Source organism: Trachemys scripta, chromosome 24, assembly GCF_013100865.1.
Source record: "Trachemys scripta elegans isolate TJP31775 chromosome 24, CAS_Tse_1.0, whole genome shotgun sequence".
In the NCBI taxonomy this organism is placed as follows: domain Eukaryota; kingdom Metazoa; phylum Chordata; order Testudines; family Emydidae; genus Trachemys; species Trachemys scripta.
Window position 1 is genome coordinate 14,000,178 of NC_048321.1, and position 20,278 is coordinate 14,020,455.

The 20,278-nt window shown below is 50.8% G+C and overlaps 1 protein-coding gene across 1 annotated transcript; it reads right to left on the minus strand.

Annotated features, from left to right (window-relative positions):
* Positions 1 to 422: 422 nt before the first annotated feature.
* LOC117869898 (phospholipase A2 inhibitor subunit gamma B-like) lies at positions 423 to 18,818 on the minus strand. The gene is made up of 6 exons (XM_034757000.1): positions 18,727 to 18,818; positions 17,221 to 17,357; positions 15,863 to 15,979; positions 2,758 to 2,910; positions 2,219 to 2,359; positions 423 to 625 (listed from the first exon to the last, which is right to left on the minus strand). Exons 2-6 carry the CDS (start codon positions 17,288 to 17,290, stop codon positions 423 to 425), a joined length of 684 nt encoding a protein of 227 aa, XP_034612891.1. The 5' UTR covers positions 17,291 to 17,357; positions 18,727 to 18,818.
* Between the last annotated feature and the right edge of the window lie 1,460 nt (positions 18,819 to 20,278).

A 20,278-nucleotide genomic window follows, 5' to 3' on the forward strand; every position in this document is an offset into this window, starting at 1 on the left:
TTGTTGCCCCCAGACCATTTCCCGCAACTGAGAACATTTAAATTGATAAAAATAGTAAAAATCTTTAAAAATAAATTTCAATATTATCCCTCAAAATTATAAAAAAATTAAAATCAAACCCTACATACAAATGACGATTCTTTATCGGGAATTGTAGCTCCCGGCCTGTGCTGCCTAATTTCACCACTAGGGGTGACTTTAAGATGAAGCACCTGCAACACAGTCCTGCCCACTAGAATGAAAATCTTGCCCATCGAAAGAGATAAAAAAAAAACTCCAAAGAATGAGGTCTCCAGTTTGTTTCATTCAGTGCAAAAAAATAATGGGGAAGAGAATGCGGCCAGGAGCCCAGAGCCCCTGGGAGGGGAGAGTGGCTGCAGAGAGGGGCAGATGCAGGCTGCCGGGGTCTTGTTGAGTGGAGATCAGAAGAGGAGCTTCAGCAGCAGGATCCCAGCAAGGGATGGGACGAGGAGCCCGACTGGTCCCAGAGCTGAGCCAGGTGCTTTGCATTTGACCACAGATAGATCCGCACTGACTCCTGCGATGGTCCCTGAAATCACTTTAAAGTGGGCACAAGTGGCCTCACTAGCGCAGCCCTTCATGGTGATCGATGTGGAAGATCCACCTGGGGGCGGGAGGAGGAAGCAGGGGATTGGTGTGAGAGGTGCAGCTCCATTCCTCAAGCTGGACTAGGACAATTCCCTCCCCTCCTCAGCTCTCCTCCTCAGAGCCCTGCCTAGGTCCCCCACAGCCTCCATCTCCCCATCTGCTCTGCTCCCCCAAGCCTGTCTGGCCCTGGGTGACCTCCGCCTTCTCCTCTCCTCTGATACAGACTCACTGTGTGTCCTAGAGCAAGTGACTGGCAGTGATCTAGAGCCCACCTGGGCTGGATCAGAATTGTATTAGACCCATCGCTCATCTAGCAAAGCGGCAGCTCATTGTTGGTGGCAGTGGTGGGATCTGGGGAATTAAGGCACCATGATGGGACTCTGCAAATCTAGGTTCAATTCCCAACTCCGCTCCAGCCTTCCTGTGGGACCTTGTGCAAGTCACCTCATCGTGCTGTGCCTCAGTTTCCCCCTCTGTAAAACCGGGAGAATGATCCTTCATTTTCCTGTTTAGATCACAAAGTCTTGGGGGCAAGGACTGTCACTATGAACTTGTTCAGTGCCTGGCACAACAGGAGTCTCTGATCTCGGTCAGGGTCTGTGCAGCGCCTGGCACCCCAGAGGCTCCCAATACTAAGCCAGTCCCTACCACGAAGAGAGTACAGATTAAACTCTAGATAGGCAAAAGGTGGGAAGGGAAACAGAGGCAAAGAGAGGGAAAGACACTGGCTCAAGGTCACACAGGAGGCGGCACTGGGAAGAGGACCCAAGTGTCCTGATCTCCAGCCAATAGCTTTACCCAGCAGAGCCCACAGCATCCTGTCCTAGGGTAGGAGTTTGGGACAGATGTGGGACCTGGGGTCCAAAGGCCTGAACTGAACCATGCACCAGCCAGGAATGGACTCTTGGAACAACAAGTGGTAAGTGGTTTCCCAGGGAATCTCTAGGGTGAAGTTAAAGCAAATTCCACACCTCTGGTTACTCCCAAACCAGCCTTGCGAAGCTATGCCATGAGGTGAGGGCACATTTGTCTGCTGATCCCCTGGGACACGAGGCTAAGAACAAAGGTCCCAGTTGTACAAAGGAACTACTGAGCCCTTTTCAAGTGCTGAGACCGTTATCAACTTGTAACAAGAATGAAAACCAAGTTGTGGGGGTTGACACTAGCAGACCCCAATTCTGGATTCGAGGTGACCTTTCCAGACTGCAGGTCCTTTCATTATTTTCAATCTGTGGTTTTCCCATAATGCTCTGACCTTCAGAACGAAGGTGATGGCTTAGGACGCACTGTGGGGCAGCTCACAGCTCTGGGCCATGACGTTGTTCAACCCCCCGTGGAGAATGCGCAGCGCACGCGCTGGCCCGTTAGGCAGTCTGGCTTGCTGGGGCTATCACAATGTCAGCAGGGGACTGTGCAGCCTTCAAGAACTCCCTGGTCAGCAGGGAGAGAGATGTGGGTGTCCGCCCAAGAGAAGTGAGAGCTGAGGAGCCAGACGATTAGAGCTGGTGCCTTGGCGATCATGGCGGGGGAACAGGTGCATTTGACCTAGACTGTGACCGAAATAAACAACAAAGGAAAAATAAATGCAGAGTAAATGAATGGAAGTTACCAAATGTTGCGGTCCCGGCAACCTCGATGCATCGGGTATCTGATCCAGTGCACTGTATGGTCTCTTCATTGCACTGAGCGTAGAGCATAGCGACGCAGGCTGGGCAGCGCCGGCCGTTGGGTTTGGTGGCAGCCGGGGGCACTGGGAAGAAGCGGAGCAAACGCAGTCAGCTCGGGGGACGTGCCCCAGACAGCGTCAGGGCAGGGAGAGCAGCTGGGGGCTGCACAGCTCAGCCCTGGGTGCCCCCTGCAAGGGGAGCTGTAGCTCCGGGGTCGCTGGAGGCAGCAGGGGCAGGGGAGAGGTTTGCAGCAGGGAGCCCTGGATCCCGCCCCGGGTGGGGCCTGTTGGGTTCACACCTGGAGGCAGCCTAGAGCCCCGCCCACCAAACTCCACCCACACAGGGGCTCAGTATTCTTCAATGGGGCGCTCCCTGTGGGGCGGGAGGACCAGTCTCAGGAAGTTAACATGGGGCAGGTTCCAAGCAGCCAGAGGGGCAGGGGGACAAGTGAGAGAGGAGAGGTGGAGCTGGGGAGAGGTACCTGTAACGGTGGTTGTTCTGCAGGCATCTCCCATGCAACACGTGATGCCCGACCTTATTACCAGTCCATTCCCGAAGTTCATAGTGAGGGGGCCAGCTTTGCAAATGCTGGATGTTGCACAGCCCTTGGTAACGATCTGTTGCTTCATTCCCGCTGCACATGAGGAGAAGAAGGAGATTTATTTCCCTTCCGCTCCCACCCCATAGCTGCCCTCTGCACAATAACAGCCATGTGACATTATCCTAACACCACTCATGGGGAAACTGGGCACAGAGTGGGGGAAAGAAGTTCTGAAGGAACTCAAATATGAAATTGCAGAGCTACTTCTTGTAGTTTAGAACCTGTCACTTAAACCAACCTCTGGACCAGATGGCTGGAGGATAGCTAATGTGATGCCAATTTTTAAAAAGGACTCCACAGGCGATCCTGGCAATTACATGTTTCTAACATCAGTACCAGGCAAATTGACTGAAAGTATAAAGAACAGAATTAGCCAAAACATAAATGAGTGCAATATGCTGGGGAAGGGTAAACATGGCTTTTGCAAAGGGAAATCATGCCTCACCAATCTACTAGAATTCTCTGAGGGGGTCACCAAGCATGTGGACAAGGGGGATCCAGTGGATATAGTGTACTTGGACTTTCAGAAAGCCTTTGAGAAGGTCCCTCACCAAAGGCTCTTAAACAAAGTGAGCTGTCATGGGAGAAGAGGGATGGTCTCTCATGGATCAGTAACTGGGTAAAAGACAGGACATAAAGGGCAGGAACAAATGATCAGTTTTCACAGCAGAGAGAGAGATAAATAACAGGGTCCCACAAAGCAATTTAGGTATCAAACTTCCACCTGAGACACCAAAATCCAACATTTCGATTCCCAGGCTCCCAGATAAGCTGCTGCCTGACTGTAGCGGGGTGGTCATCCCACTCCTGCCCGGAGGGGTTAGAAGCAGCCCTGGAGAGGGCTGTGGCTGGGAAAAGCCAGGCTGATTAGGGGAAGCAGCCACAGGTGGGGCCACACCCCAATCAGACCACAGCTGGCCCTATAAGAGGGCTGAGAGCCAGAGGCTAAAGGAGACACTCTCTCTCTACCTTCCTGAGAGAGAAGGACCTGGCTGCCTGGGTGCTGAGGAGGGGACCTAGGGTGGAGCAGTGCTGGGGAAGGGCAGAGGGAGCTGGGGAGCTCCAGCCTAGCCAAGCCCCAGGCTGCAGGCCAAGTTAAGGGCCCACAAAGGGGCACTGGGGCTGCAGAGAGGCAGCCCAGAGATAGGCAGAGGCAGCTGGTTCAACTCCTCGCTGATGAGGAGTGGTTTACAGACTGCAGTCGGCCCCAGGGAGCGGGGGCTAGATGGTGACTGGAGTGGCCACTGAGGCAAGGTGGGGATAGGGGGTTGAGGGTTCCCCAGGATGGGGAGACCCAGATTGTGGGTTGCTGCTAGGGGGCAGAACCCTCATGTAAAGGGCACTGGAGTCTGGGAGAGACACGGGGGCCAGCGGCAGGCAAGACACCGGCCTGAAGAGGGCACTCCAAAGGCTTCAAGAGCTAATTCCCGAGACGACCAGCAGGAGGCGCTGCGCCGGGTGAGTCGCCACCCATTACACTGACCCTGTAGGTGCCTAAACTCCCTAAGTCCCTAGATTTCTCCAGGTGGGTAACCACACAGCTGCCTAAATCATGACACCCGACACCCAGCTCATGGCTAAGCCCTGGCGGGACCTCCCAGTAGGCATTCCCCTGCCTATCTCAGTTCTGGGACCTGATCCAGGGGACAGCCTCTGAGATGGGTGACATGGTTGTGCCCCCCACAAAACACAGCTGCAGGAGGTGTTATTTGTGATGCCTCCACACCACTTTGTGCCCAATAGTCTAATGCTCAGAGCACAACCCAGTGTGTGGCACAGTCAGGGTCCAGTTCACGCCCAAGTATTTATAGGCTTGGCAGAGTATTTCTCTGTACATGTTGGTAAACGTTGATTTCACCAAACACCCACAAACCCACCCAATATTCCCATCGATTATGATTGAAATTTACAGATTGGCCAAGTAGCAGAAATGTTGCTTGAGAACGTATCAGAGTTGGATTGAAGGCTGTTTCCTTGGTATAATTGGACACGTGATGTCAAATTTGTGGTTTAAAGGTTAGAAAGCTTTGCCTTTTGAATTCCATCAGCTATTGTCATTAAATCATTATTGTCTGAACCCGCCCCGCCCACCAGCCACCATTTCCTGCAACTGTGAACATTTCAATGGATTAAAACATGTTTAAAAATTGACCTTTTCAAAATGAGAACAAGGTAAAAATCAAATACTGCCAAGCTGAAATATTGAACCAGAATGGAACGACTGCAAGAAGAGGGCTTCAGAGATACCCGCTCCATAGTCCAGTGGAAGGGGAGGCATTTGAAGCTATTTTTTCCATGTCCCAGCTGAGCCCCCAGCTGCTGGGGTCTCAGGACAGCCCCTTCTCCTTGGCTGTCTTTTGCAAAGAAGCACTGATGAGGTTTAGACACTGGACTCCCGGTGAGGGGTTCCCAGCTGTGAATCCCAAGCAGAGTTGGGCACCCCTGTGCAGCCCAGACTTAGATGCTGAACTCTGAGGGGAGGAGGCTTAGGCCACACCCCTCTCCTCAGCATTTCCTATTGGCTGGCTTAGGCAGGTGTCTGCTTGGCATGCCGGCTTTTGTGGATCCCGTCCTCAGGCACCTCCCTCTCCCCAAGCACCATGGCGGCAGCCTGGGCCCCTGACCCATGGTCCGTGGAGACAACTGGGGGTTCAGCATTGCAATGCTGAGTCTAAGTCCCCTTTGGGGAACTAGCCCACAGGGTTTGGCATAGAACCCAGGTGTCCTGACTCCTTAACCACTGCTCAGACCCACCCACCCCACTCCCTTCCCAGAGTTGGGACTAGAATAGGATCCAGGAGTCCTGGCTCCCCAGCCTGTTCCCTGAGCCAGGTTGGTTAAGGTCCATCTCACCTACCCAATGTGTATTCACCCAGAGAGATGCCACAAGTGTCTTCCCCAGCACTGCAGGTCTGAAGGTCGCCCGTGCAGCTGGTTCCTGGTCCAGAGCAAACCTCACACTGCAGACAGGCCCCTAGAGACGGAGAGAGAACATGAGCCACCTGGATTTGTTCCTCCCTCATCTTCCCCTGGGTTTGATCCACACCAGGGGGGGATCTGGCTCCCTTGACACCAATGCAACTACAGCGACAGACCTCAGCTGGGGATCAGATAGAAATCCATTTCCTAGTGTCTTCTGACACGGATTCAAATCTGTTTCCCTTCATAGTGGAAGATCCTCTTCCAAAAATTTCCTTGTTTATTGGAGAAGTCAGAACATGGGATCCTGTAGGGACAGACCCCACTCACCTGTAGCCAGGAGAGCAGCGAGGATGCAGACGGCAAAAGAAGCCTCCATGGTGGTGGGGAAGCAGTAGATCGGCGCTGAGGTCTCTGATGCAGCCAAATCTGCGGTCAGGGGATTGATCACAGATGGGCTGAAATGAGATCAGAAGAGAGATTGTACATGCATCATCTGGTCGACAGGTGGAACCTCAAAACCATTTGCCAAAGTTCTGGGGTAGTAACACCTCTGACCCACCTTTGTGGCTGCTATGTTGGTGGCACCCACACTGAGAAGGTAGATACAAATATCAAATACTCCTGCTGGAAGGTTTCAATGTAACACAATTTTATTTCTGACGCTCCAGAATGATAACACATAAGAACGAAAAAACAGAGACAAAGCAGGCTGCTCCCTAAACAGAGGGAGACAAAGCAGGCTGCTCTCCTGGGCAGCGATGTGTAACTCACCCACCTTGTTCTAGGCTGGTTCTTTCCAGACTGCCTCTGATCTGATGCTTCCCTGTAGATCCGCCAACCCCACTTCCTTCATCCACCCACTCTTAAAGTGATAGCTTGCAAAACCCTTGGCTCTCTGCAAAGCTACTCCCAATCATGAACTGACTTTAACAGCCAAGGGGTCCCGGGCTCCAGGCAAGGGCAAATCTTCAACCCACCTCCGGAGCTAAATTTATTTCTATGTCCCCCTTCCCCAAGATCAGGGCCTGGGGCACCTGCACCAGCACCACAGACTCCCCGGGGGGGGAGGAGGAATGGTACTGACCCTTCCCCCCCCCGACTGAGGGGGTTTTTGTCCCCACACCACACAGCAGTGGCACCTTCCCAACACGCTTGGGGTCACTCACCTTGCCACAGACCATCAAGCAGCAATAGACTGAAGGGAGAAATTCCCTCTCCCTGCTGGCAGCAGCTACCTCTGCCCTCTCCCCCTCCCCATCTCCCCACTGCTCACACTGCGCTGGGAAACTTCCCCCCTTAGGGGGTGTCACAGCATTGCCAGTGCTCAGCCGCCTCCCTGCTCTGTTATGTCCCATGTTGTCTGGGAAGGGTGGAGAGGGAAGGGCTGATTTCCCTGCTCCCGGCTGAAGGGGTCCAGGAGTTTACCCTGCAGTCAGCGAGATTCGGCTCTCCCGTAAGGCAGCAGGTGGCTGTCGCACCCCAGAAAGGCATCTGTTTGCACAGGCTGGGAAGAGAACTGGGGCGTAACAGTGTTTCCTCTTGGTGCGACCGACCCAGCCCCACTGCTGTTTCTCTCTTTTAGCTACCCCACTGGCATGCTGGCTCCCGCCTTCCTTTGCATCCTTATTGGGGCTGCCAGTTTTACTTGGACATATTCCTGGAGGTGTCATTACATGACATAATCTATAATTAAAGATTAATTTTAATTTTTGGGGACTGCAGGACAATCCTGGAGGGTTGGCAACCCTAATCCGTATGGGGGGTGGGACTGGGAGCCTGGACTCCTGGGTTCTATTCCCAGCTTTGGGAGAGGAGTGGGATCTAGTGGTTGTTAGATCAAATGATCTTTATGGGGCTTCAGGCCGGTTAATGATTGCCTGGGGTGGAGCAGAAGGTGAGCTCTTTGAACAGGAAAACATGTACAATCTCTCCATTGTCTGTGTCTCTCTCTCCTCCTTTTCTAGACAGGCTCAGCTGTATCCTCTCATGTGAGATAGAAACTTAAAAATCCCCAATTCGTCTTTGGCAGAGTCAATAGATTTATATTCTTGTCGCTAGCGCTGCCCCCTACCCACAGTGCTGTGACATCTCCAGGGTACATCCAGACCAATGTACCACAGCTAATGGTACAATCCACCCCTGCCCTGCACCCTTGGGTGCCTTCCAATGCCCTGCCGAAATAGCTCCCCCCGGGCCACTCACAAACAGACTCCAGTGTGCGAGCTGCACCCTGAGTGTGTGCGTGTGACTGCAGGTTGCCGGCCACATCTGGGTTACACTTTGGCTCTCCCCAGCCTTGGTTATATTGCACGGCAATGCCAACACACCCACAATTCCAGATTTTTATACAGAAACATATGTCCCGTCCTGCCTGGCCCTCTCCCGGACGACACGGGTTGATGTAAAGTCCGTCATTTTATTACTAAAAACAAGATGCGCACATCTTTGCGACAGACTGTACCCTTATGTTCATCCATTTTAGAAAACTGTGATCAATCATCCCAGAGTCAGAATGTCCCAGGGCTCAGCAGACAAAGGTGCCCCTTTCCCTGTGTCCCTTCACAACGCTGGTTTTGGAGGAATCGAGGCTGGGGAATGTGCATTAGCCTCACCCTAGAGATTCCCTGGGAAAACCACTTATCACTTGTTCCAAAAATCCATCCCTGGCTGGCGCATGGTTCAGTTCAGGCCTTTGGACCCCCAGGTCTCACATCTGTCCCCAATTCCTGCTCTAGGACAGGAGGCTGTGGTGGGCTCTGCTGGGTAAAGATATTGGCTGGACATCAGGACACCTGGGTCCTATTCCAGCACCGGCTCCTTTGTGACCTTGGGCCAGTGGCTTCCCCTTTCCTTCCTTCCATTTCCCCTCCCACCTTTTGCCTATATAGAATTTAATCTGTACACTCTTTGTTGTAAGGACTGGCTTAATATTGAGAGTCCCTGGTGCGTGAGGGGCTGCACAGACCCAAACAGAGATGGGACACCCTCGTTGTGCCAGGCATTAAACAAGTTCATAGTGATAGTCCTTGCCCCAAAAAGCTTGTGATCTAAACAGGCAAAAGAAGGATCATTCTCCCTGTTTTACAGCTAGGGAAACCAAGGCACAGAGTGATAAGGTGAGTTGCCCAAGGTCAAGCAGGAAGGCTGTGGCAGAGCTGGGAATTGATCCTGGTTTTTCAGAGTCCCATCACGGTGCCTTAATTCCCCACACGACCTCTTAGAAATCCCATTGTGCTGCTGCTTTGCAAGATGAGCGTTGGGGCTAATACAGAGCTGATCCAATCCAGGTGTCGTTGGTGGGCTCTAGATTGGAGCTGCAAGTGACTTGCTCAAGGAGACAGAGTGAGTCTGTGTCAGAGCAGAGGAGGCGGGAGAGGCTATCCAGGCCCAGACAGGCTGTGGGGAGCAGAGCAGATGGGGAGATGGAGGCTGTGGGGGCCGAAGTGGGGGCTCTGAGGAGCAAAGGAGGGGGCTGTCCTTGTGTCCCAGACCAGCTTGTGCAGTGAAGTCTCTTGCCTGACACCGATCACCTGCTTCCCCCCACCCACCCGCCGCAGGTGTACGTGGCACATCGAACACTGCCGAGTCCCTTTCGATTCTGGGATCTTGGAAAGCTCGATTCAACTGCACAGCAGCTTTCAGCACGGCCGGCACAGCCCCAGGACCAGCTGGGCTCCTCTTGCTGAACTTTCTCTCCTGATTCCTCACCCCGTGCAATGGCCACGCCGCTCTCAACAACACCCCTGCAGCCTGTGTCTGCCCCTTTCATAGATTCAGAGATTCTAGGGCTGGAAGGGACCTCAAGAGATCATCGAGTCCAGTCCCCTGCCCGCATGGCAGGACCAAATACTGTCTAGACCATCCCTGATAGACATTTATCTAACCTACTCTTAAATATCTCCAGAGATGGAGATTCCACAACCTCCCTAGGCAATTTATTTCAGTGTTTAACCACCTTGACAGTTAGGAACTTTTTCCTAATGTCCAACCTAAACCTCCCTTGCTGCAGTTTAAGCCCATTGCTTCTTGTTCTATCCTTAGAGGCTAAGGTGAACAAGTTTTCTCCCTCCTCCTTATGACACCCTTTTAGATACCTGAAAACTGCTATCATGTCCCCTCTCAGTCTTCTCTTTTCCGAACTAAACCCAATTCTTTCAGCCTTCCTTCATAGGTCATGTTCTCAAGACCTTTAATCATTCTTGTTGCTCTTCTCTGGACCCTTTCCAATTTCTCCACATCTTTCTTGAAGTGCGGTGCCCAGAACTGGACACAATACTCCAGATGAGGCCTAACCAGAGCAGAGTAGAGCGGAAGAATGACTTCTCGTGTCTTGCTCACAACACACCTGCTAATACATCCCAGAATCATGTTTGCTTTTTTTGCAACAGCATCACACTGTTGACTCATATTTAGCTTGTGGTCCGCTATAACCCCTAGATCCCTTTCTGCAGACGATCTCCCCTCCCAGGGGCTCTGGGCTCCCATCTGGGTTTGCTTCCCCTTTCTATTGTTGCACTCAATAAAACAAACTTCAGACCAAAGTCTTTGGAAATTTTATTTCAATGGGGAAAATGTTAATTCTAGTGGACAGAGCCGTCAAGAAGCTGCTTAGGCCTGGTCTACACTAACCCCCCAATTTGAACTAAGGTACGCAACTTCAGCTACGTGAATAACGTGAATAACGTAGCTGAAGTCGACGTACCTTAGTTCGAACTTACCATGGTCCAGACGCGGCAGGCAGGCTCCCCCGTAGATTCTGCGTACTCCTCGCGCCGAGCAGGATTACCGGAGTCGACGGGGAGCACGTCTGGGTTCGATTTATCGCGTCCAGACAAGACGCGATAAATTGAACCCAGAAGTTCGATTGCCAGCCGCCGAACCAGCACGTAAGTATAGACAAGCCCTTAGTCTTAGTTTGACCCCTAGTGGTGAAATGGGGAAGTACAGCCCTGGAGCTACAATCCTCAATAAAAAATCTTTTTAGGGTTGGCAGAATTTGAGTTTGATTTTAATTTCAATGGATAATATTGGAGTTTAATTTTGTGCATATTTTTCTATTTTTATCAATTTAAATTTTCACAGTTGTGGGAAATGATATGGGGCAATAATAATTTAATGGCATGAGATGGTGAGACTGTTAAAACACAAACTGTCAACATCACATACCTCAAGAGACTGATTTGTAGAGGTAACAGCAGAGGCAGGTGGCAGCAGAAGGTGACCAGTAGGCAGCTGGTGGAGCGGTGAGCATGCGGCCAGCAGAACAACGGCTGGCAGGTGGCTAGCGGGACGGACAGTGGAACAGAAAGGTGGCTGGCAGGTTGGCCAGCTGGAGCAAGTGCTCAGATGGCAGAAAAAGCCAGCTGCCTTCTTCCCCAGGTGGAAGGTGAACTCACACAGATGCACCTCTGAACCCTGGGTCCTCAGTGACTAAGGACAACCACTGTGAGTAGGGTGTGGTGAGGGAGCAGAGGGGGCACAGAAAAGGAACTTTCGGTTGTAGAACTCAAGAACAGGAGGCAGAAGGCACTGCCCCATGCATTCTGGGGTGGACGTCCTGTGCACAGATTTATGTTTATGAATCCTGCTTGCGATATTTTCCCTGACGTTACTTCCCTCTTTTCATTAAAAGTTTCTTTCCTACACTCAAACTCTGCTTCTGAGTGGGGAAGTATTGCCTCTCAGAGGTGCCCAGGGGTGGTCTGTAATTTTCCCAGGTTACTGGGTGGAAGACAACATCTACAAGGACCAGTTGGACCTTCCTTAAATACTGGTGAGTAGAGAGGACCTCACAGAAGATCTGGGTGAGAGGACAGCCTTGCTTTGAGTGATCAACTAATTCAGTTCAAACAGAGTGGCAGGATAAACAAACATAGGGCTGCCATGAGGGCCCATGATTTCAAAAGGGCAAACTTTAAAAACCCGAAGGGAATTAGTTAGGGACGTGGACTGGCCCGAAGAACTCGCGGATCTGAATGTGGAGGAGGCTGGGAATGACTTTAAGTCAAAGTTGCAGAAGCTCTCTGAAGCCTGGGATGCAGGCGAATAATGTAGGCCCCAGATAGTCCACCAATATTGGTTAATATTGTGAAGCCTACTAGGAAGGGTGACCTATGCAGGGACAGTCCTGTTAACCAATATATGCTGGCTAGCACAGATAGATAGATAGATCTCTTATTAATAATATTGATTTTAAGCAGTATATTTATATATACAGATTAATATGCATTATGCACAAAGAGAACTAAGCACAAATATTATAGCAGTCATGTAGCCTAAACTGGCCTCCACCTTTACTATAATCCTGTTCCCGTTTGCTAAGTATCCCACAGCACCGTGCATTAGCTGAAGTTCCCTTTGGCTGAAGGAGACAGGAGAGCTGCCAGGTTTAGGACGTATGAGTATTTTATCATAGCAGCAGGTCGGGAGTTATTCTCACAGGCCTGCACTGGAGTGGCCCATAGGAAGAGGACAAGACATAGATTGTTCTACCCTTGTGCAGACCTAGAGGGCGCCAGCTGTGATGCAGGTGCAGAGAACAGAGATAAGGGGACCCCATGGTACCGGAAAAACAAGGGGGAAAGCTAATGGGTTAACTCTATGTTTGAAGGGTGTTCCCTGTACATAAATAGATGATTACAGGGGTGGAACTCTGGAAATCCCCCCTTTTTTATAAGGTAAATGTAACAATGTGATGGGATCGTATTGAACCTTTTCCCTGTTTCCTTATTGGCTTAGAGCAATAAACCTAACCGCCATTGGTTATTTGATCTCTGGGCTATATTTCATAACGACCCAAAGGGTAGTCAAGTCACTGACTATCAATGGTACCGTTAGTACTCTGTGATAACCAATGACAAGACATTTGGGGGTAAAAATCTTGCTTGTGCTGTCATAGCTCCAAATTGCTGTTATTCCTTGTGTGTACTCTGCTAACGCTTATTACAGTTTAAGGAGTGATCGTTTTAACTGTATTCATTATGTATTGCCACTTACGTAGTTTGCAAAAACAGTATAAGTCTCAGGTAAATGCTCTTACCACTGCATCACAGATCAGTTTGGTAAAATAATATTAAATCGTTATTAAATTAAATATTTAATAATAATCACAGTACCAAGCAGGGTACTGTTCACTAATCCACATATGTTAGACATACTCATACCATGTTAATAGTCAGTTATACCCAGTGAGAGGGCAGTTATGTTAATGGAATTATATTATGTCTTTCCACAGTGCTGTTCACTGATATGTCCCACAATACCTTGTACCAGGACAACTCAGTATATGTGGAAACTGTCAAAGCAAGGTACATTTCTTTGATGTCCCAGCACAGCCAACTTTACGCGCAACTGCCTTAAAATGCAGTGTCCATAACGGAGATAAGGAAAGGATCTTAGGAGGCGAGTCTGGGCTTTCTCGCTTGTTAGAAACCCTGCTACACATAGAAGTGCTTTTGGGAGTGTATTTTGAACCTCCTGTTCTGTGTAAGGTGAATGGGAAATGCTGGGAGAAAAAAGTGTCCCAGAGAGATTGTGTGGTATAAATTCTTTCCTTTCTGTATTGGCCTATCTTGTCTTGGACAATAAAATTGTCTGAGTTTGGTTACTTGGTCTAGGGAACATTTTTCATAACAAACCAGCCATGTAGTCACTCCACTGGATTTTTCCTTCTGAAAGGGAGTTTCTTTGGCGGACGCCCTAGCAAAGGAAAGAGAGTTGGAAAGTTCATTTGGGGATGAACGCTGGCAGCTTTCCACCACGTACAGAGGAAAGGACCAAACCACCTTCTCTTCACTGTCTAGATGGTGAGGTAAAGTATCCATATTCTTTATAGTGCTGTATTCATTTGATTAATAATCTTTGATTAAATAATTGCATTGGAGCCTGGTAGGTGACAATCTCGAATCATTATGAAATTCAAGCAGGCAACAAATTGCAGTCCTCAGCGTGATTGTCAATAACGGTCATTTGTATCTGGATTATCTGGCCTAAGGACGTATGTTTTCCAATAGGGACTAGGACAGTCTAAAAATGTTTTATTCTACTGTTATAATAATGAGTGAGTGAGTGAACAGCTCACTGCAGTATTTGGCAGTCAGGTGCATTGGGGTGGGGTGGGAACAAGTACATAAAACAATCAGCCTCGAAACAGGTTAAATAAAATAAGAAAAAACGTTGGCCAGCAATGGGAAAACACTAAAGAATTGTATAATAAACAATATTATTGGTGAAAGGGCTGCTCTGTCTGCATGAAGAGCAATGAATAAAGCAACCCTTGGAAATCTGTTTGTCAATGGGTTAAAAAGGATGCAGAGGGGAAAAGATAAAAAGCACATAATGAATTATGAGACTCTTTCGTTTGTGCAGGTGGCAAAAAGTGTAATGGTAACTTTGTACCGGATCTCCGTGTACAGCACCATGCGAAAACAAAGATACAAAGGGAAACGGCCAAAACCAGGCTCTTGTTAGCAGGCAGGAAATCACAGTAAATCATGTAACAGCCAGAGGGAGATTAAAGGAGAAAAATAGAGAATTAAAGCATCAAAGAGAGGGGGTGAGTAAAGTCAGGACTCCCAGGGTGTCTCTCCAGCTCTGAGCGGGCAGTGTGGTCTAGTGCATTAAAGCATCCTTGGAACCAAGGGTGTCACTTACTGTGACAATCTGTACTCCAATGTTCACCGCTTTTACAGGACTATGATAAATTTCATACAAAGAATGCCCGGTGAGGTATTGTTCGAAAACTCATAATTTACTGATCATTATTGTCCTGGTAAAATGTGTGGTAACGCTGTATGTGAAGTTACAAGATTCTACTGTATGATATTACTAAGGCATGTTCCAAGTCTGAAGGGTAGTCACAATCCAGATCTCCAGAGAGAAAAGGATACCTGGCGCCTCAGCTTGGTGTCAACAAGTGGTTAAGCTGCTATTCTTTGGCAGGAAGGAGGGTGTGGGAGAAAAATCTACGACTTGACAGAGGAGCAGCTTGGGGTCCCTATCCTCACAGATTTCTCTGTCTCCTGAACCTCAGCTGGAGATGATTCTCGAAGAAGAAAAAAACTACCTAAAGGGAGAACAAATGCCCCAAATGATCCCTCTCTTTCTCTCTACCCAGGTGTGACGTTATTGATATAATCTGGGACCATATAGGTCAGTGTTGCAACCAAGGTCCTGTAGTGGCACCCAGATCTGTTCAACTTAGTCATAAATGATCTGCAAAATGGGGGGGAAACAGTGAGGTTGTGAAATTTGCAGACAATAAAAAATTAGACAAGAGAGTTAAGCCCAAAACTGACTGCGAAGAGCTACAAAGGGATCTCACTAAACTGGGTGACTGGGGAACAAAATGGCAAATGAAATTTAATGTTTATAAATGGAAACTAATGCACATTGGAAAAAATAATGCCAATGCTACGTATAAAATGATGGGATCTAAATTAGCTGTTACCACTCAAGAAAGAGATCTTGGAGTCAGTGTGGACAGTTCTCTGAAAACATCCACTCCATGGGCAGCGGCCGTCAAAAAAGGGAACAGAATGTTAGGAACCATTAGGACAGGGATAGATAACACCACATAAAATATTATAATGCCACTATATAAGTCTATGGGATACCCACACCTCGAATACTGTGTACAATTCTGGTCACCCATGCTCAAAAAAGATATATTAATATTGGAAAAAGTGCAGAGAAGGGCAACAGAAGTGTTTAGGGGGATGGAACAGCTTCCATATGAGGAGAGATTAAAAAGACTGGAACTGTTCAGCTTAGAAAAGAAACGACCAAGGAGGGTATGATTAGGGTCTATAAAATCATGAGTGGTGTGGAGAAAGTAAATAAGGAAGTGTGATTTCCTCCTTCTCATAACACAAGAACCAGGGCTCACCCAATGCAATTTCTAGGCAGCAGGTTTAAAAGAAACAAAGTGAAGCATTTCTTCACCCAACGCACAGTCAACCCGTGGAACTGGTCGCCAGCGGATGTGGGACTAGAATAGGACCCCGGAGTCCTGGCTCCCCAGCCTGTTCCCTGAGCCATGTTGATTAGGGTCCATCTCACCTACCCTCTGTGTTTTCTGACAGAAGGATGCCACAAGAGTCAAGCCCAGCGGGGCAGGTCTGTAGGTCGCCCGAGCAGGTAGTTCCTGGTCCATCGCAAACCTCACACTGCAGACAGGCCCCTAGAGAGGGAGAGAGACCATGATGTGTCTAGATTTGTCGCCCCCTCGCCTTCCCAGGTTTTCAATCCACACCAGCTGGGCATCTGGCCCCACTGACTCCGGTGACGCGATGGCCAATTCACTCCAGCTGGAGACCCTACAGAAATGCCTTTTATTGTGTCTTGAGCACTGGCATTCAGCTCTGTTCCCTTTCACTCACACTTGTCGGTGGGGAGGATCCTCCTTCCAACACTTCCGTCTCCTTCGGACGGATCTGAAATTTCACCAGTTTTCAGTGATTTCCACCATAAACAATTCCTCCCATCAGTGCCGGGTTTACAATGGCGCCAGTGGCTCCATGGAGCCGGGCCCATGCTCAGAAGGGGCCCCGCCCTGCTCCACTTGCTCTGCGCCCCGAGACCCCGCCAGCTCGCTGGCTCCTCCCTGCCCATCACTTGCTCCTCAGGCCAAAGGGGGGGAGATCTGGGTGTTGGGGCACTAGGGAGTGGGGGTTCTGTGGGGGGTGCTGGGCAGTTGTGGTGGGGCTGTGGGCAGGGGGTGCAGGGGAGGGGTGGTGTTGTGCAAGGCACTGGGCATTTGTGGGTGGGGGGGCGGGGGTACTGGGCATTGTGGGTCTGGGGGGGCTCTGGCCATAAGGAATTGGGGGGATGTTCTGGTGGGGGGGGGCTGTGTGATGCAGCATGGGCCCGCCCCCGAGGGGAAGGGACAGGCTGGCAGCACAAGGCCAGCCGGGCCACTGTGCATCTGGCAACTGCCGGTTTGTAAATAGTGCTTTCTAACAGGTCTGAAATTTCACCAGTTTTCAGTGATTTCAACCATAAATGTTTCCTCCCATTTCCAGAATGGTTTCACTCGTCGTCATGGGAACTCGTGGCTTCCAGTCACCTCCTCCTCCTCACTTCCACTCAGATGCTCCCATTTGACCCCCGTTATTCTGCTGCTCCTTTTCAGTTACTTTAACAAACAACTGCATGCAAGTATCAGAGGGGTAGCCGTGTTAGTCTGAATCTGTAAAAAGCAACAGAGGGTCCTGTGGCACCTTTGAGACTAACAGAAGTACTGGGAGCATCTGAAGAAGTGAGGTTCTGACCCACGAAAGCTTATGCTCCCAGTACTTCTGTTAGTCTCAAAGGTGCCACAGGACCCTCTGTTGCTTTGAACTGCATGCAACAGGCTGCTCTGAGTTTTTATTGCATTGGCCACGTAAGGAACCAGCCCCTGTAGGAGCAGACCCCACTCACCAAGAGCCAGGAGAGCAGCGAGGATGCAGGCAGCAAGAGATGCCCTCATGGTGATGGGGAAGCAGTACATCGTTCTGGGGTCTCTGATGCAGCCAGATCTCCGGCTGGGGGATTTATCACAGACAGGCTGAAATGAGCTTAGAAGAGAGATTATACATGCATGAGCCAGTCGATAAGATGGGTGGAACGTCAAAGCCATTTGCCACAACTCTGGAGTAGCCGCACCTCTGATCCCATTGTGGCTGGTATGTTTGTGGCACCCACCCGGAGAAGTCAGAGACAAACCTGAAATGCTCCTGCTGGAAAGTTGTGGTTTAAGGTGACTCTGTTTCTGGGAATCCAGAACAATCATACACAAGAACACAAAAACGGGGGAGACAAAGCAGGCTGCTCTCTAAACAGAGGGAGACAAAGCAGGCTGCTCCCTATGGCAGCAAGAGACAACTCAGCCCACCTTGTTCTAGGCTGGTTCTTTGCAGACTGCATGTAGCCCCACACTTCCCCGCAGAGCCCCCAGACTGCCAGCAGGACCAGGAAACCCCACTCCTCCCCCTCTCGAGGAGAAAGCTTGCCACTGCAAACAGTCCTTGATACACAACATCCAGCTCCCCGCAAAGCAGCTCTCAGCCTCGCACTACTTTTAACAGCAGAGGGATCCCAGGGCCCGGTCCAGGTCAAACCTGTACCCTCCTTCAGAGTCAAATTCCTTCTATGCCCCCCACCCTAGAGATCAGGGCCTGGGGCTGCTGCACAATCACCCTAGATTCTCTTTGGGGGAGGAGGAATTTTGCTGACCCCTCCCTCTCACTGAGGTGGGGTTTTGCTCCCCACACCGCACAGCAGTGCCACCTCCCCCACCTGCTTGGAGTCACTCACGCTGCCACAAACCTCAGGCAGCCAGAGAGTGGGGGGAGACATTCCCCCTCCCGCCTGGCGGCAGCGACCTCTGCCCTCCCCCCGCCACTGTAACTGTTTGGGCACGTCTACCCTTGGGGGGTGTCATGCCATTGCCAGGGCTCTGAAGCTGCCTCAATTTCCGCACCTCTGGCTGGACGCTCAGCCATCCCCATTCTCTGCCCCATGTTCCCTGGTAAGGGGGGTGGGGGACAGAGCTGATTTCCTGCTCCCGCCTGAAGGAGTCCAAGTGTTTACATGGGAGTCAGTCACCTCTCCGGTGCGGCAGCGGGCAGCTCTCTCACCCACCTCCCCTCAGTCTCAGGCAGCTGTTTGCACTCGCTGGAGATTAACAGAGTTTCCCCCTTTGATAGGACCCCGCCGCACACGTCAGTTACCCGGTTTGCACTCTGGCTCATGCCTTCATCAGCATTCATAGGGGGAGGGGGAGTCAGGACTCCTGGGTTCTATCCCTGGGTCTGGCAGAGGAGCTCGAACTAGTAGCCAAGCAGGGGGGCTGGGAGCCAGGACAGCTGGGTTCTATCCCCAGGTCTGGGAGGGGAGTGGGGTGTTGTGGTTAGAAAACCCACAGACCAGAGGGGCATCACTTACCTAACGATCCTTAGTGTGAAGTTTGCCTGCCGTGAAGTCGGTGGCTAAATCTGGGAAGCAGAGACGATGTACCCGTCTCTCGCTCTGGGCTGTCCCTGTCTCACTTTCCCCTTTGATAGAAGCTGCTGTGATGTAATATAGAACCGTATACAGATTTGCACACCTCTCCTGGGAGAGTCTGTAAGTTTCTATTCCCCTCGCCGGCCCTGCCCACCCTTGGGGCGTCTGTGCATGCTGCCAAATCCTCCTGCCTTCCTGCCGGGAAATCGAATTAGAGGAATGAGTGATACCAACTCCCCTTGGAAGACTTTGGGTGGCAATGAGGGGTAGCGGGTCACACAAGAGGGGCAGGACTCTTGGGTCCCACTCCTGTCCTTGGGAGAAGTGGGATCCAGAGGTCAGAGAAGTGGGGGTGGGAGCCAGGACGCCTGGGTTCTATAGAGTGGACAGTGGGGCACAGTAGAGAAGATTTGGGTGGACCTTGGAAATCTGGATTCCATAAGGATGTGGGGTCTAGTGGATTAATGCAGGAGGAAGGGGGCCTGCAGGTCGGGACTCCTGGGTTCCCTAAAAAGAGCGGGGGTAGGCGAGTAGTTAAAACTGATTGTCAGGACTCCTGGGTTCTCTCCCCAGCTGTGGGAGGGGAATGGGATCTAGTGGGATAGAGCACGGGGAAGGCTGAGAGCCAGGACACCTGGGTTCCGTTCCCAGGTCTGGGCAGGGAGTGTGATCTAGTGGTTAGAGCATCCATATCCCCAAGAGGTGTCACTTACCAAATGTTTCTTAGGGGGCTTCAGGCTTCCCCTGTCCACCAGTGACCACATTTCGGACACATAAGCCACTGATCAATTCTCCTCCCTGCCTGCTGAGAGACAACAGCCACAGGGATGCGTGAAACTGCCTCTCCCTTAAACCTTGGGATGCCAACATGGGGAAGTGGGACACCAATGGACAGGGCGGCAGGACTCCTGGGTCCTATTCCTGGCTTGCTAAGGGCAAGTGGGTTAAGGGCAGGACTCTTGGGTCTCATTCCCGTCCCTGGGAGATGTGGCGTGCAGTACTTAGAGGATTGGAGGATGGGAGTGGCCAGGACCCCTGGGTTCTGCAGAGGGGGGAGGAGGGTGTAGTAGTTAGAGCGGGTGGGGGAGTGATTGGGACTGGCAGTCAGCATTCCTGAGTTCCACAGAGACCGAAGCAAGGTCTGGGTGGGGCCTCAAGGTCAGGACTCCTGATCCCCACACATTGGTGAGCGGGGTCTAGTCACTAGCGTGGGGTGAGGGGCTGGGAGCCAGGACTCCTGGGTTCCATGGAGAGGTGAGCGGGGTCTAGTCACTAGCGTGGGGTGAGGGGCTGGGAGCCAGGTCTCCTGGGTTCCATGGAGAGCTGAGTGGAGTCTAGTACTTAAAACAGGTTGTGAGGGCTCCTGGGTTCTATCCCAGCTCTGGGAGGGGAGTGGGGTCTAGCGGTTAGAGCAGGGAAGCGAACTGAGGGTCAGGATGCCTGCATTCTATTGCTGGTGGGTGAAGGGAAGTGGTATCCACTGGTTAGAAAA